This window comes from Hyaena hyaena, unplaced genomic scaffold, assembly GCF_003009895.1.
Source record: "Hyaena hyaena isolate Hyena2069 unplaced genomic scaffold, ASM300989v1 scaffold_387, whole genome shotgun sequence".
NCBI classification, from domain to species: Eukaryota; Metazoa; Chordata; class Mammalia; order Carnivora; family Hyaenidae; genus Hyaena; species Hyaena hyaena.
In genome coordinates this window covers 627322-643098 of record NW_024081019.1, presented here as the reverse complement: position 1 = coordinate 643098, position 15777 = coordinate 627322, and the positions used below count along the sequence as shown (strand labels likewise).

Sequence of the window (15777 nt, the reverse complement as noted above, 5' to 3'; positions counted from 1 at the left end):
CTCTTTATACTTGTTCTCCTCAGTGCCAGCAACATGGTTTATTTACCATTGAGATAGCTATTATCACCAGTTTATAGATGAGGACATTGAGAGATTTTATTTTTTTGCGTCCAGTCAAGTGGCAGAAGCAGGATTCAGAGTCAGGGTCTTAATAAATCCAAAATGCAGGGTCTTAACTGTATTATGTATTTTTCAAATTCTCATGAAAAGTCCTTACTCGGATATTGATTAAAAAACATAGAGGAGAGTTGTAAGAGCAGTACAAAGGACTTTTCCCCCCGAATCACTGGGGAGGAGACTGCCACCACGATGTCCCATCATCCATTTCCTACAAGCACCTACATTCTCCTACATAATTCAACACATACTTTATAACCAGAAAGTTAACACTGATACGTTACCATCTTTTAAACCCCAGACCTCACCTAGGTTTTGTCAGTTGTTCTTGTAAGGTCTCTTATAACAAAAGGATCCCACTTCATATGTCCAACAGTCTGAACTGGTTCCTTGGTCTTCCTTGATTTTCATCTTGATACTTTTGAAGATTAGAGGTTCATTTTTTTTTTTTTTTTTGCAGAATGTTTCTCAATTTGGACTTGTCTGATGTTTCTTTCTGATTAGATAGGGCTTCTGTGTCTTTGGCAGAAGAGATGTGTCCTTTTCATGAAAACCCTTTCAAGTACCAGTGGATTGATGACCTAACCGGGGACTTTTCTGTTTCATTTTCAGGTGGAATTTAGGCAAAACGTACAACATTGTTTTGGGATCTGGACAAGTTGTGTTGGGAATGGATATGGGTCTCAGAGAGATGTGTGTTGGAGAGAAACGGACAGTGATCATTCCACCCCACCTGGGCTATGGGGAGGCTGGTGTGGGTGAGTAAGCAACAGCATCAAGGGGTGTTTGGGGCACATTCACAATCTGAATGCTGTGCTTTTGGGGTGCCATATTTAGTGCCATAATGTGCTTCTTCCATTTAAAACCCCAGTCAGGGGCGCCGGAGTGGCTCAGTTGGTTGAGTATCTGACATCAGCTCAGGTTGTGAACTCAGTTCGTCAGTTCAAACCCTGCACTGGGCTCATTGCTAACAGCAGAGCCCACATCAGATCCTCTGTCCCCTTTTCTTTCTGCCCCTCCCTTGCTTACACACATGCTTTTTCTCTCTGTTTCAAAAATTAATAAACATTAAAAAAAATCTGGCTCCTGACTGGCTCAGTCGGTGGAGCATGCAACTCTTGATCTTAGGGTTGTGAATTCGAGCCCCATGTTAGGTGAGATTACTTTAAAATAACATCTTAAAAAAAAGAAATGTTGGGGTGTCTGAGTGGCTTAGTTGGTTAAGCATCTGATTTTGGCTCAGGACATGATCTTGCAGTTCGTGGATTTGAGCCTTGTGTCAGGCTTTATGCTGACAGCTCAGAGCCTGGAGCCGGCTTCAGATTTGGTGTCTCCCTCTCTTTCCGCCCCTCCCCCACTCATGCTCTGTCTCTCTCTCAAAGATAAATAAACATTAAAAAAAATTTAGAAAAACCCCAAAGAATGTATGGGTTCATAATTAATGTATAATATACAAACTATATTAATTATATTTCATTTAATTAAAATATTTTTATGTATATATTTTATATTATGTATTTGATATAACATGTACTAATTTATTATAATGAATATTATAAGTTAATATTTAAATTTAGCATTTTTGTTTAAAGCATCCTGTGAGTTTACCATTAATGCCATGTTATTGCCCCACGCCCTCTTGAGAAAGTAGCAGTTTCTATGAGAAAAGCCTTGGGTCTTCAAACCCATGGTTGGGCCATGTCCCTGAAGCAGCTTTCCAGGTGATTTGTCTTAGGCGAAGCCAAGTGCTTCTTTCTGGAACAGTTTCCTGACAATGGAATGCTATAGGCCTTTGCTCCTTTTGTACTTCTCCTGAACCTATAAGATATCCAAGGAGACTTTGGAAATACTGTCTTTACCTTGCCCTCACAGCTGGTATGTTTTACTTCATGATTTGGGCCAAAATGAATTTTATACATGAAAAATTTGGGAACCCCGTCTTCTTCAGTGTTTTATGCTCCTGCTCCCTGGAGACGGAGGAGATGGGAAGTGCTAACTTGTAAAAGGGATATACACTTTGGATTGATTTTTTCTTTTTCACAATATTAAATAATTGTAAAAATATGGTCTGTTAGGGGTGCCTGGCTTGCTCAGTTGGTGGAGCATGTGACTCTAGATCTTGAGGTCATGAGTTCAAGCCCTCAAAAAACAATAAACAAGAGCCTGCAGTCCAAGAAGAAACACTTCAAAACATGGGCACCCTAGGAGTGCCTAGGTGGCTTAATCTGTTGAGTGTCCGACTTCAGCTTAGGTCATGATCTCACGGTTTGTGAGTTCAAGTCTCACATTGGGCTCTGACAGCTCAGAGCCTGGAGCCTGCTTCAGATTCTGTATCTCCTCTCTGCCCCTCCCCTGCTCACACTCTGTCTGTCTCTCTCTCTCAAAAATAAACATTAAAAAAAAAAAAGGGCACCCTATAAGACCATGTGATATATATTATAATTATAACATAATACATAATAATCTCAAATAAGATATTATATATATGTGCATATGTATATTCACATACATTTGAGCTCATACTATATATATTGTTTTCAAATTTGTGTTTATAGTCATTCAGGATTTTAAGGAATACTGTCTTAAGGTTCTGCTGTAGGATTTATTCAAAAGTTCTACCATTGTGGTCTCTACTAGTGCCTTTCAAACTTTATTCACCAAGACATACAGTAAGAAATACTTATTATCTCCCCACTAAACATGCAATTTATGTGTAAATTGCATATTACACATAAACATGAAATTTATACATATACACATATACATTTAGTTCTGTATATAAAATTGAAACTCAAGTTTCATAAAACCATACCTATCTTTTCTATGGACAGTGTATTCTGATCTATTTTATTCCTTAATTTAAAAAAAATGCCAGTCACATGCTGTAAATAGATTTCATAACTCACTAATGATCAGTACCTACAGTTTGGGAAAAAATCACTTGCTGGTGTTGAAATTTTATTTTTAATTTACATCCAAATTAGTTAGTATATAGTATGCAACAATGATTTCAGGAGTAGATTCCAGTGATTCATCCCCTGTGTATAACACCCAGTCATCATCCCAACAAGTATCCTCCTTAATGCCCCTTACCCATTTAGCCCATCTCCCCTCCCACAACCCCTGTTTGTTCTCTTTATTTAAGAGTCTCTCATGTTTAGCCTTCTTTACTGTTCTCATATTATTTTTGCTTCCCTTCCCTTTTGTTCATTTGTTTTGTATATTAAGTTCCTCATATGGGTGAAGTCATCTGATACTTGTCTCAGACTGACTGATTTTGCTTACATAATACCCTACAGTTCCATCCACGTAATTGCAAATGGCAAGATTTTATTCTTTGTGATTGCCGAGTAATACTCCATTATATATATATATATACACATAATTATATATACATAATATATAAAAATATAATATATAAAAACATATATATATTATATAAAAACATATATATATATAATTTATATATAGAACTAAATGTGTAAGTATACACACACACACACCACATCTTCTCTGTCCTTTCATTGGTCAATGGACATTTGGGCTCTTTCCATACTTTGGCTGTTGTGATAGTGCTACTATAAACATTGGAGTGCATGTGCCTCTTTGAAACAGCACACTGTATCCCTTGGATAAACACCTAGTAGTGCAGTTGCTGGGTTGTAGGGTAGTTCTATTTTTAATTTTTTGAGGAACCTCCATATTGTTTTCCAGAGAGGCTGTACCAGTTTGCATTTCCACCAGCAGTGCAAAAGAGACTCTCTTTCTCCGCATCCTTGCCAACATCTGTTGTTGCCTGAGTTGTTAATTTTAGCCATTCTGACGGGTGTGAGGTGATATCTCATTGTGGTTTAATTTATATTTCCCTGATGATGAGTGATGCTGAGCATTTTTTCATGTGTCTGTTAGCCATCTGGATGTCTTCTTTGGAGAAGTGTTTATTCATGTCTTTTGCCCATTTCTTCACTGGATTATTTGAACTTTTTAATTTATTTATTTAGAGAGAGCATGAGCAAGGGAGGGGCAGAGAGAGAGAGGGAGACAGAGAATCCCAATAAAAAATCATGACCTGAGCTGAAATCAAGAGTAGGATGCTTAACTGACTGGGCTACTCATGTGCCCCTTATGTTGAACTTTCTTGCTTTCACAGGAAATGCTTGGCATCTGTGAGGCAGCTGGAACCCTAGGTAGGGGAGGGAGGTTGAGATGGGGATCTGGCTGCCTGGTGGTGCTAACCCGGTTTCCTCCCTTCTTGGTGAGACAGATGGAGAAGTGCCCGGCAGTGCCGTCTTGGTGTTTGACATTGAGCTGCTGGAGCTTGTGGCCGGGCTGCCTGAGGGGTACATGTTCATATGGAATGGCGAGGTGTCACCCAACCTCTTCGAAGAAATTGACAAGGATGGTGATGGAGAAGTCCTCCTCGAAGAGGTAACTGACCTTCAAAACAGAGTGGGACTAAAGGATCCAGGGGAGCCTTATTGGGGCAGGGGATCCATTCCAAATGTGAAGCCTTCTCAGGGTGAGGAGGATGCACTATTGTACATACTCTCTAAATTGAAGCTCACACTGGGGCACCTGGGTGGCTCAGTCGATTAAGCGTCCAACTTCAGCTTAGGTCATGATCTTGCAGTGTGTGGGTTCGAGCCCCGTGTTGGGCTCTGTGCTGACAGCTCAGAGCCTGGAGTTTGCTTCAGATTCTGTGTCTCCCTCTCTCTGCCCCTCCCCTGCTCATGCTCTGTCTCTCTCTGTTTCTTAAGAAATGAATGTTAAAAAAATTTTAAAAAATAATAAATTGAAGTTCACGGTTCCTCTTTGGAGAAACTGAGACTCTGAGAGTTACAGGGCTTGATTTCAGAGCTGACAGATCTAGATTCAGGTCCCAGTTCCTGGGTGCTTGCTGTATGCCTGCATTATGTTGAATGTTTACCATATATATTCTCTTGCCTGGCTCTTGTGGCAGCCATGTAATCATCATCCCTGTTTTTCTCTGAAAAACTGCAGCAGCTGTGTGGAAGACATAACTGATTTGCCCAAGGTCACAGAACTGCCCAAGTGGTTTGAGTCATGGTACATATCTCCATCTTGATCATCTAAGCCCTGGGTGGTTTTTTCTGTAATAAACACCCCTTCATGGGGCTGGAGAGTAGAGTCGGCTGTCCTGTCACACCCTCCTGAGTTCTAGTACTCTGCCTGTTCCACATCTGCTCATTCAAGGACATGGCTCCAGCCTTCTCCCCTTTCTCTCTTACATCAGCCATATCTCCCTGGCTACTGGATTGCTCACAGTAGCATAAAAACATGCTATTGTTTTCCCTTCTCTTGGTGCATTTTCCCATTTTATTTGCTCCTTTTACAGCAAAAATGTCAAAACTTTATTTTTTTTAACATATACATTTTCTTTAAATATTTTTATTTATTTCTAGAAGAGAGAGAGAGACAGCGTGAGGAGGGGAGGGTCAGAGAGAGAGGGAGACACAGACTCCGAAATAGGCTCCAGGCTCTGAGCTGGCAGTCAGCACAGAGCCCGACGCGGGGCTCAAACCCACTCCTGCGAGATCATGACCTAAGCGAAAGTCGGACGCTTAACCGACTAAGCTACCCAGGCGCCCCTAACATATACATATTTTTTTAATGTTTTATTTATTTCTGAGAGAGAGAGACAGCGTGAGTAGGGGAGGGTCAGAGAGAGAGGGAGATACAGAATCTGAAGCAGGCTCCAGGCTCTCAGCTACCCGTCAGCACAGAGCCTGACGCGGGGCTCGAACCCACGAACCGGGAGATCATGACCTGAGCCGAAGTGGGATGCTTAACCAACTGAGCCACCCAGCACCCCAGAAAATGTCAAAACTGTTAAATCCACTCCTGTCAGACACTTGTCCCTCTGTATCACTGAGCCTGGTGACTGGCACCCTTCATGTGGCTGCAGCCACTGGTCACTGATCACTGTCCTTGCACTCAGGATACAGCTGGCTGCTTTGCAGGACATCTTCTTTCCTTGGCTTCCAGACCACACTTCCTTGGTGTTCCTTGTACCTCACTGGTGGCTCCTTCTCAGGAGTCTTCTCCCTCTCTTCATGTTGGAGTGTCCCCTGCCTGAGTCCTGAGCTTGTTCTCTCTTCCACCTCACGTCACTCCTGGGTGATCTCAACCAGTCCAGTGGCTTTGTCATCCATATGCCAGGACTTTCAGACTTGTAGCTCTGGTCCATTCTTCTATCTCATACTCACGTCTAGCTGCCCACCTGACATCTTCATTTTGTGAATGCTGCTACCTCCCTTCCCTGAACCTGCCTCATCCAAAGCCTTGTCTCCTCCGATGGCAACTCTGTCCTTCCAGTTGCCAGGTGAGAGCACCCAGTAATCTTTGACTCCTCTCTTTCTCACACAGGCTATAAGAAATCCACCAGGAAACCATCCTAGCTCTGTCCTTAAAATGTATCCACATCTCACCACCTCCATGCTGTAGCATCTTGGCCCAGTGCCTGCTTGCTCTTGCTTGGACCTCTATGAAGGTCTTCCTGCTTTTCAGCTTTGCCCCTCACAGCAGCCAGAGTGATCCTTCTGAAACTTCAATTGGATTATGGCTTGTTTTGTCTCAGAGCCCTGCCCCCGTTTCCAGAGTCCTTACAGTGGCCTGCAAAGGCCCGACAAAGGTTCTTCACAACCTCCTCACTGTAACTTCCTCTTCAGCTGCTTCTCTCCACCACCAGGCATGTGTACACACTGGGCCTTTGCACCAGCTGTCCCTCCACCCAGAAGACACTTCCCTGGATAACTGTTTGGCTCATCCCCTCCTTTCCTTCAAGCCTTTGCACAGGGCTCCCTTTTTCACTGCAGTTTTACCCTGACCACTGGTTTGAGACCTCAACCCACTCTCTGGCCTGTACTCTTGATCTTCCTGCCTTGGCTCTACTCTTCCGTTTTCTGGAGCATTTCACTTTCAAACGTAATATGTGACTTACTTATTTCTTATGTCCATTTCTAATTGTGTGTCTTTCCCACTAGGATATGCTAGAATTACAAGGGCAGGATTGTGTTTTTATTGTATGAAGGAAGGAAGGGAGGGAGGGAGGCAATAGTGTTCTTGGCGGCTGGGGTAGTTAGGGGGTCAGCCTTTGGTGGAGAGCTAAGTGTTGATTTAGGGAGAAGGGATAGCTCCAGTTGCTGCTGTGAATTGGCTGCCTGGAGCCTAGGGGCTCCTGGAGTCATTAGTCATTAGAGTTTTTAACCTGCATCTGGAGGGAGAAAAATTTTATGCAGCTCATAAAATTTTGTCTGTTTTGCAAGCTTAGACTCAAATTCCAGCCCTGTGGCCTCAGGACACTCTGTTCAGGTCCCAGCTCGGCTGCTGTATCTCATGGTCTGTCCCATCCCCTCTCTTTCCAGTTCTCAGAGTACATTCATGCCCAGGTGGCATCTGGCAAAGGGAAACTCGCTCCTGGTTTTGATGCTGAGATGATTGTGAAGAATATGTTCACCAACCAGGACCGGAATGGAGATGGCAAGGTCACGGCAGAGGAATTCAAACTGAAAGACCAGGAGGCTAAACACGATGAACTCTAAACCTGCCTCGGGCCACCTGCATGATACCAAGCCCCCTGTCATGGCAGAATGTGAAGTGAGGGCCCGTGGGTCTCTCAGTAGGTGAATCGTCCGCAAGTAGCAGATGGTCATACAGTACGTGGGGCATATGTCAGGGATGGGTTGATACACATGGTGAGAATTTTAGTCCAAATGCCAGTGATATGAAACAAAACTGGTGTGAGATGCCTTAGCAGGGGCTGTGTAGAATATTGAAGAGGCTGCACTGTCAACCATTGTTTTGTGAGCCTTCTGTGTAGTTTTGTTATTAAAGGAAAATAGTGTCATACAGAAGTCATAACCATTTTGGAGGGAACAGAAGAAAAAGTGTCTAAGATATCTACATAAAGAGGATTTAAAAAAAATTGTTTTTAACTTGCTGGTGTTTTAAAAGTGTTCTCCAGATGAGCAGAAAAGACAAAGGACATGCCCTAGCAGTATTTCCCCAAAAGCCCCAGGAAACTTTTGTCAGTGGCCTGTACAGGCTCTGGTGATGCCCAGCTTCCACTTTCCTGCTACACATACACCCCCACACACATGCACACACACACGTAAATGGGTGCTTTGGTAGTTAATCATGCTTCACCTGTTGGGGTCTTCCAGTTGGCTGGGTGATTTGGAAGTTAAGAAGAAAATCAGTGGACCAAATAAGAGGCATCTTGGACCATGAGTAGAGAATTTGATTCTGTGTTTGCCACTTAAGATTGATTATCTGCTTCACCCTTTCTTATTCCCATTGCTCTATCCTCCCTGAATCTTTTGATCGGATAGATTTGTATAGGGCTGGTGGCTAAGACATGCTCCAGAGTGTGTGACCAAAATGGAATGGCATCCCAACAGATGAGCATAAACAAGGTGACGTATTTCTGCTCATTTGTGTCCTAGGGAGGGAGGTGCCCTAAAGCCCAGGTCCTCTCTCTGTGCACAAAAACAAGGACACTGTTACCTGCCCTCATGTTGTGCAGTAACCAACCACCTTGCTGTTTTATGTCCTCTGTTCCCAAGTGGTGGTGGCATCCACCCTAATCAGTAATTTTCCTTTTGAAACTGCTTTATTTTTACTAATTTAAACTGTTTTGTACTGACGTAGCCCTGAGATAGTTCATGAAAATGCTGTGCACTCATTCGATGGAATAAGTTTTGGAAAACTGATCTTTTCAAATATAAAAAAATTGAATGACAATATCCAGTGTTGTGGAGTTTTAATTGAAGGCTGAGAGGATCCCATGAGAATAAATCTTGATTATCCCTTGAGAATCCCCTCAATGAGGACTGCCTCTTGGTGAATGTGAAGGAGTGTGGCGTACAGTGTACAGGGGGTATGTCAGTCAGGGTCCTGGCAGGAAACACACCTTCATACGGGCCTTCTGAAGAGAAGCTATGTAAAGGACTTTACAGATGTGTGGACAGGGCTTAGAGACCTAGTTAGGATGTCAAGGTATCATGATAGATGTTGGCCAGCAGCAGTAGTGGGGGCTCTTCTACCCCTGGGGCTGAAAGGTGAAGAGGAGCCACAGCCATGCCCAGAACTGTGGCACCCCATTCTTTGTCCTGTGACTCACTCCCATTTGCTAAACCCAATCTGAAGCTAAAGGAAGAGGAGCTTAGTGGCTGGAATTCTCAGAGGTCAGCTTTTTGGGGTGCAGAGAAAGGTGAAGGACTGTAGGGGTTGGAGTGGGAGCAAATAGAGGATAACTGGCACATGGGAAATTTTTTTTTTTAAAGCAAATGTTACAATTTACTCTTTGCAGAAGCAACTTCAGGGACTCTGTATGCTTTTGGGAGGCAAAGGAGATGCCTGCCCGTGGCCTTCCTGGCTGTTGCTGTCACGGTAACTGACATTACTTAACCCTCTTCTACCTGGCACACAGTCACTCAACATTTTTTGTTTAACAGAATTCCTTAAGTGCACTAGATGGATAGGTTAATAATCTTGCTAAATGGAATTGCCCTTAGGAATGCATTTGACCTGTAATACCTAATTATCCTTACGCATCTTCATGAAGATAAAAACCTTGTGCTTATTCTCTACCCCCGGTTTTGAGTTGGTCCTATGTGAATTTCTTCACTGCCTGTTTTCTTTGGTGGTAGACAGGTTTGCTGAGTAAAAGATATTATTTCTCTGGGGAAATTATGGGCTGTGGGCCTTAGAGCTTCAAGAATAGAGGGAACATTTAATTTTTTTTAAGTTTTAAAAATTTATTTTGAGAAAAGAGAGCAAGTGAGTACGAATGGGGGAGGGGCAGAGAGAGAGGGAGAGAATCCCAACCAGGCTCCATGCTATCAGCACAGAGCCTGACTTGGGGCTCAATCTCAGGAACTGAGAGATCATCACCTGAGTCAAAATCAAGACTTTTAACCAACTGATCCACCCAGGCACCCCTCAACCAATATTTTAAAAGTAATCTCTACACCTAAAACATGGAGCTGAACTCACGACCCCAGGATCAAGAGTCTTGGGTTCCACCCACTGAGCCACCAGGAGCCACATAGCTTGTTTTTATTTTTAAACCACATGACTGCTGAGCTGGAACCTTGGTCTGTTTTGGACCTTCAGACTCAAACTGAAATATTGGCTCTTCTTGGGTCTCTAGCCTGCCACCTGTTTTTTTCTTCCCTGTCTTTACTGAGGTATAATGAACAAATAAAATTGTAAGATACTTAATGTGTACATGATGATTTGATATATGTACCTATGTTTACATCGTGAGAGGATTTCTCCTCCATCTAGCACCTCACGTGTGTATGTGTGCATGTGTGTGTGTGTGTGTGTGTGTGTGTGTGTGTGACAGAGAGAGAAAGAGAGGAGAACATTTAAGTTTTATTCTTAGCAAATTTTAAAACTATACAATACAGGGTTACCAACTATGGTCACCATGTTATGCATTAAATCCTTAGACCTTATTTATCTTATAGCTGGAAGCCTGTATTGTTTTACCAAAAGAGTTTGGTAAAAGTGGTAACCACACTTTTTTACTGTTTCTATAACTTCAACTTAATTTTTTTTAATTCCATATACAAAGGATACTGTGTGGTATTTCTCTTTCTAAACCTTGGCTTGTTGTTGTGTGCTCCCAGGGCACTTCCATTCTTCCTGCTGCTAAGGAGGGCACTCAGTTATCTGTGATTCTGACAGAGGCTTTAATCTCTGGCACTATCAGCTGCTCAGATGGCCTCACCTCATAAGGCTGCTGCCACACTTGTTTGTATCTGCATTATGATTATGGGTTATAGCTCTGTCGGCAAGACTGTGAGTGTTCATTAGGGAGCCAAATATAGGATAGGGATGCCACACAGCATTTTCTCGTACTCTATACTCATTTTCTGTGTTGCTGCTTGAAGCAGTTTGGATCGGCTGTAGATTAGGACCACCCAACTTAGGACTTCTGCAGATTCTGAACTTTGGGCCCTAAAGGTGAAGTAGGTCATTGACGCCCAGTGAGAGAGTACAGTATCTCAGAGAACATGCTATCAAAGCATGCATGTGACTTGTGTATTTGAAACACCACTTAGGCTGCCTTGCGAGCGTAAGCAATATGCATTATTTTGTTAAAACCTGGTGAGTTTTGATCTCTTATGACTTGGGAATTTATAATACCTCTCAAAATTTTGACTCAAGGGACAGAAAAAAACATTTCATTTTGGCAGGAGAGATGGCCTGAGTGCAAGATATATATAGCACTTCAATGTCTTATGTTTCTAGGAACGATGTTGCTTTCTACAATTCCCAGTTACTTATTGCTGGTTAGAGATATCATACTTTCATGCTTATTAAAAGCGACTCAGGTCATGATCTCGTGGTTCGTGGGTTCAAGCCCCATGTCGGGCTCTATGCTGACAGCTCACAGCCTGGAGCCTGCTTCTGATTCTGTGTCTCCCTCCCTCTCTCTGCCCCTCCCCTGCTCGTGCTCTGTCTCTCTTGCTCTCAAAAATAAATAAAACATACATTTTTTTTTTTAAATAGTGTTCAATTCTGTGTGGTCTTTGTCCTTAATTCTGGAATTTTAATAGGTCAAGGGATTCCTTCCAGCTTACACTGGCCGTATTTAAATCTCATTTAAATACAGACATTTAAGTATGGTTCCTGCCAAAATTCCTCCTTCAGGCTCTAGCCTATTTGGTATCTTCCCTTATATACATATCTCACAGGCACCTCAAGGTTTGCACGTCCAAAAGAGAATGTATGTTTCTACTCTCTCCCCAACACCCTCCACCCAAGCCTATTCATCTTTCTTCCCTCACTTGCTTAAACCAGACACCTGCAAGACCCTTCTTCCTCTCTCACCCCCACATGTAATCTGAAAGCAAGTCTTGGCATTCCTACATCTAAGCCACTGGAAGTGATCCACTTCTCCAGTTCATCCCCCAAGTCCTACCAACCTACTGTAAGTTCTAGTTCACACTTCTGCAGTAGCCCCTTAACTGATTCGCTGGGGTACAGTTTCCCCACGTCAGCAAGTGTGATCATGGCACTCCTTTGCAGGGAGAGTAAACCAACCTTGTGATTTACGGGTGCTGCGTGATCGATCTGGCACCCTCACCCCCCATTCATCTCACTCTATTCTTCCTTTTGCTTATAATAATGTTAAACCAGTTCTCAGTTCTTTGAACACTTGAAATTTTCTTACTGGGGACTTTTGCACATGCCATTCATTCTTCTTGCAATGTTTCTCCCTCAATTCCTCACATGGCTGGCTCCTCATCCCTCAAGCTTTGGCTTAAATATCATCTCCTTAGAGCTTTCCCTTGCTATCTTGTCTTAAATAACATCCTTGTTATTTGTGTTGGTTTCTTCATAGTATGTTATTTATAGCTTACTTCTTTTCTGCCTCATCCGCTAGGATGGAGGCTACATGAGGCATCAGACAGAAAGCATGTCTGGTGTGTTAACTATTGTTTCTTTAGAGCCTCGCCCACAGTAAGGACTTTAGTCTTTGTTGGGTGAGTGACTCTTCATTGAGCCAGTCTTCACCTCAAGTTAATACCCCACTTTAGGGATGAAGAAACCAAGGCTTGGAAAAGTTAGAAACTTACTAAATGTTGTAGATAGAATCTAAGACTCAGATCCAGACTGATTTAAAGGCCTGTGCCCTTTACACCTCAGGTAAGACTTTATCTTACCTATTAAACTTGTACTGAAATACAAGAGTAAGTACAAAACACTGCAGGATAGGTGAATCTTGAGGGAACCTTGGATAAGTCTCAGGATTATCCAAGATCCCATGAATTTTTTTTTTTAAAAAAATAACATTTATTTATTCATTTTTGAGAGAGAGCGAGAGAGTGCAAGTGGGACAGGGGCAGAGAGAGAGGGAGAAAGGGAATCAAAGCAGGCGTCAGGCTGCGTGCTGTCAGTATAGAGCCCAATGCAGGGCTTGAACTCATGAACCTTGAGATCATGATCTGAGCTGAAGTTGGATGTTTACCACTGACTGAGTCACCCAGGCACCCCTCTTTTATTTCCTGATTCTACATGGGGTATACCAAAGAGAAAACGTTTAACCTGAAGTCTGGTTAAAAAAAAATTTGTTCAATAATCTACCTAATCAACTCAGGTGTTTTATCAAACATATCATGGGAGCAGAGTTCCTGTGACATCACTCTGAAAGAAACTAGTATCCTTGGCAGTTTTTGTTTTTCAGTTAAATCAAAATTGTTCATCTCAGCACTCAAAACTGCTTTACCTCCTAAAGTAAAATTAAAAATAAAAAACAAACACAAAAACCCTAATAGCTTTGACAATAAACTATTAAAAAAAAAACAACAAAAAAAACCCTTGAATAAAAAAACTGTTTCACTCAAAAAAAAAAAAAAAAAAAGAAATAAAAACCATCCTGATTGTGAAGGGAAAAAAATAAAAACCCTAAGAGCTAACACTAGACTCTTTAGAAAATGCCAATGTTCGGGGCGCCTGGGTGGCTTAGTCGGTTGAGCGTCCGATTTTCGCTTGGGTCATGGTCTCGCGGTTTGTGGGTTCGAGCCCCCCGTTGGGCTCTGTGCTGACTGCCAGCTCAGAGCCTGGAGCCTGTTTTGGAGTCTGTGTCTCCCTCTCTCTCTGACCCTCCCCTGCTCGCGCTGTCTCTCTCTCTCCTAGAAATAAATTAAAAAAAAAAAGAAAGAAAATGCCAATGTTCACTAGGGCTCCAAAATACCTTCTGTTTCATCAGTTCACCAGACTGTGCTTACATTTTTGCAGACAGATAATAGCTAACAATATTGAAAACTTGTGCTAAGTTACTCTAAATGCAAATATAAAATTTAAACGCATACATAGATGTAGATGAGTACATCTCACTCTCACAAGGGTATATCTGGAAGATACATCATTACCTTCACTTTACAGATGAGCAGACTGGGGCACAGGTTAAATAATCTGTTCTGGTCACACACCTACTAGGTGGTAGAAAGAGGATTCATATCTTGACAGTCTGACTCTATACTGGCTACATTAAACTGCTCTGAAAACTGAACTTGAAAACAAATTATTTCATATATCAGTATAATCGGGGCAGTGAGAGGTGATAGGGTCACAAGGATGCAGTGGAAGAGGCAGGGGCCTGGGCTTGATACTCAAGTTACTGTGATAGTGGGTATAAGGGGCTATAGAGACTGCATGCCCTCAAAGCCTTCATTAGATAGGGAGGTGCCTGACTTGGATAGGCTTAGTAAAAGGCTGAGCCAAGACTAGAATAGAGGTCATAACTTCAGTATTCTTTACATTATACCATGTACTATGCTTATTTGTAGAAGCATATTATAAACTTTGGATAACAGTCAATATGACAAGCTCGAACTGCAATATGGGATAAAAAGCTCTCATTAGATCAGAAATGCCCAACTTTTTCTGTGTGAACAAGTCCCCCTGGTAATTTTGATACTTTCATGTGATGCTTATCTGCTTTAAAGCAAGGAGCTTGATTTCTTCCTTCTTTCTTCCTTCCTCTTTCCCACCCTCCCTCTCTCTTCTTTTCTCTCTCCCTCCCTCCCTCCCTTCATTTCTTTCTGTCTCTTTCTCTCTTTCAGAATCCAGGTTGCAAGGGGCACCTCCCTTCCTCCCTTTCTTTCTTTTAGAATCTTGGTTCACCTGGGTGGCTCACTCAGTTAAGCAACCCACTCTTGGTTTCGACTCAGGTCATGATCTCATGGTCTCATGACCTCATGATCTCGTGGTTCGAGCACTGCATCAGGCTCACTGCTGTCAGTGCTGAGCCCGCTTTGGATCCTGTCTCCCTTGCTCTCTGCCCCTCCCCCCACTTGCACTCTCCCTCCCTCTTAAAAATGAACAAACATTAAAAAAAAAAAGAAGGTTGGTTTTAAGTTTGATTTTGGAAATACTTAAACAGAGAATGGTCTACTTTGGCCATTACAAACTTTGTTTCACTGTTGATTATAAAAAGGAGAAGTTGTGGTAGAGGATAAGGATGGGCAGCCCTAGGGAAAAGGTTTTCATTGTTAAGACCTTGCCTACCTGCCTCATCAAATCAGACTTGAGACTGCTGACCACACTGGGTGTCCGGGACCAGTTGGAACATGCTCTGGACGTATCATAGCTCAGGTGCTTTATGGAATTAGTGGCTCGGAGACTCTGGAGTGAAATGGTTAGAGTCAGGGTTAAGTTTATCACAATGGCAAGTCTAAACTTTGTGTGAACCAATTATGGGGCAGCAGAAATTTAGAACAGGAAGTCATAGTGCAAAGAGGAATGTCAGTTTAACTCAGCAGTACTCAGTCTGTTCCCTGCCTCTGGCTATTTCTGAAACTGTTAAACCTACAACAAAGTACCCTCTTTTACTGATATTTTCAATAAGGGAAAACAATTTTTCCAGTCTCCAGTATTTTCTTAAGGGCTGATTAAATTTTCTCTGCAACTATCTTTTTATACTTAAACCTATAATATGTAAATTTAAAAATATCCAATCTAAATAGCCACTACAACAATGACACGAGGATTCATCTCTCTCTTTCATACAAGCGTGCGTGCACGCGCACACACACACACACACACAGAAACACAGCAAGTGCTTAATAAATATTTGTTGAATAAATGAATAACGATGGTCTTGACTGTACAATTTAAAAA

General features: G+C 42.3%; 1 protein-coding gene across 1 annotated transcript in view; it reads left to right on the top strand.

Moving 5' to 3' along the window:
- Positions 1-8882, top strand: part of FKBP9 (FKBP prolyl isomerase 9) — a 43161-nt gene extending 34279 nt beyond the window's left edge. Inside the window, exons 8-10 of the mRNA XM_039251157.1 lie at positions 730-875; positions 4382-4545; positions 7503-8882. Of these exons, the coding sequence (XP_039107088.1) occupies positions 730-875; positions 4382-4545; positions 7503-7679 (487 nt within the window). The 3' untranslated portion in view covers positions 7680-8882. The remainder of the gene's footprint in view (positions 1-729; positions 876-4381; positions 4546-7502) is intronic.
- The last annotated feature ends 6895 nt before the right edge of the window (positions 8883-15777 follow it).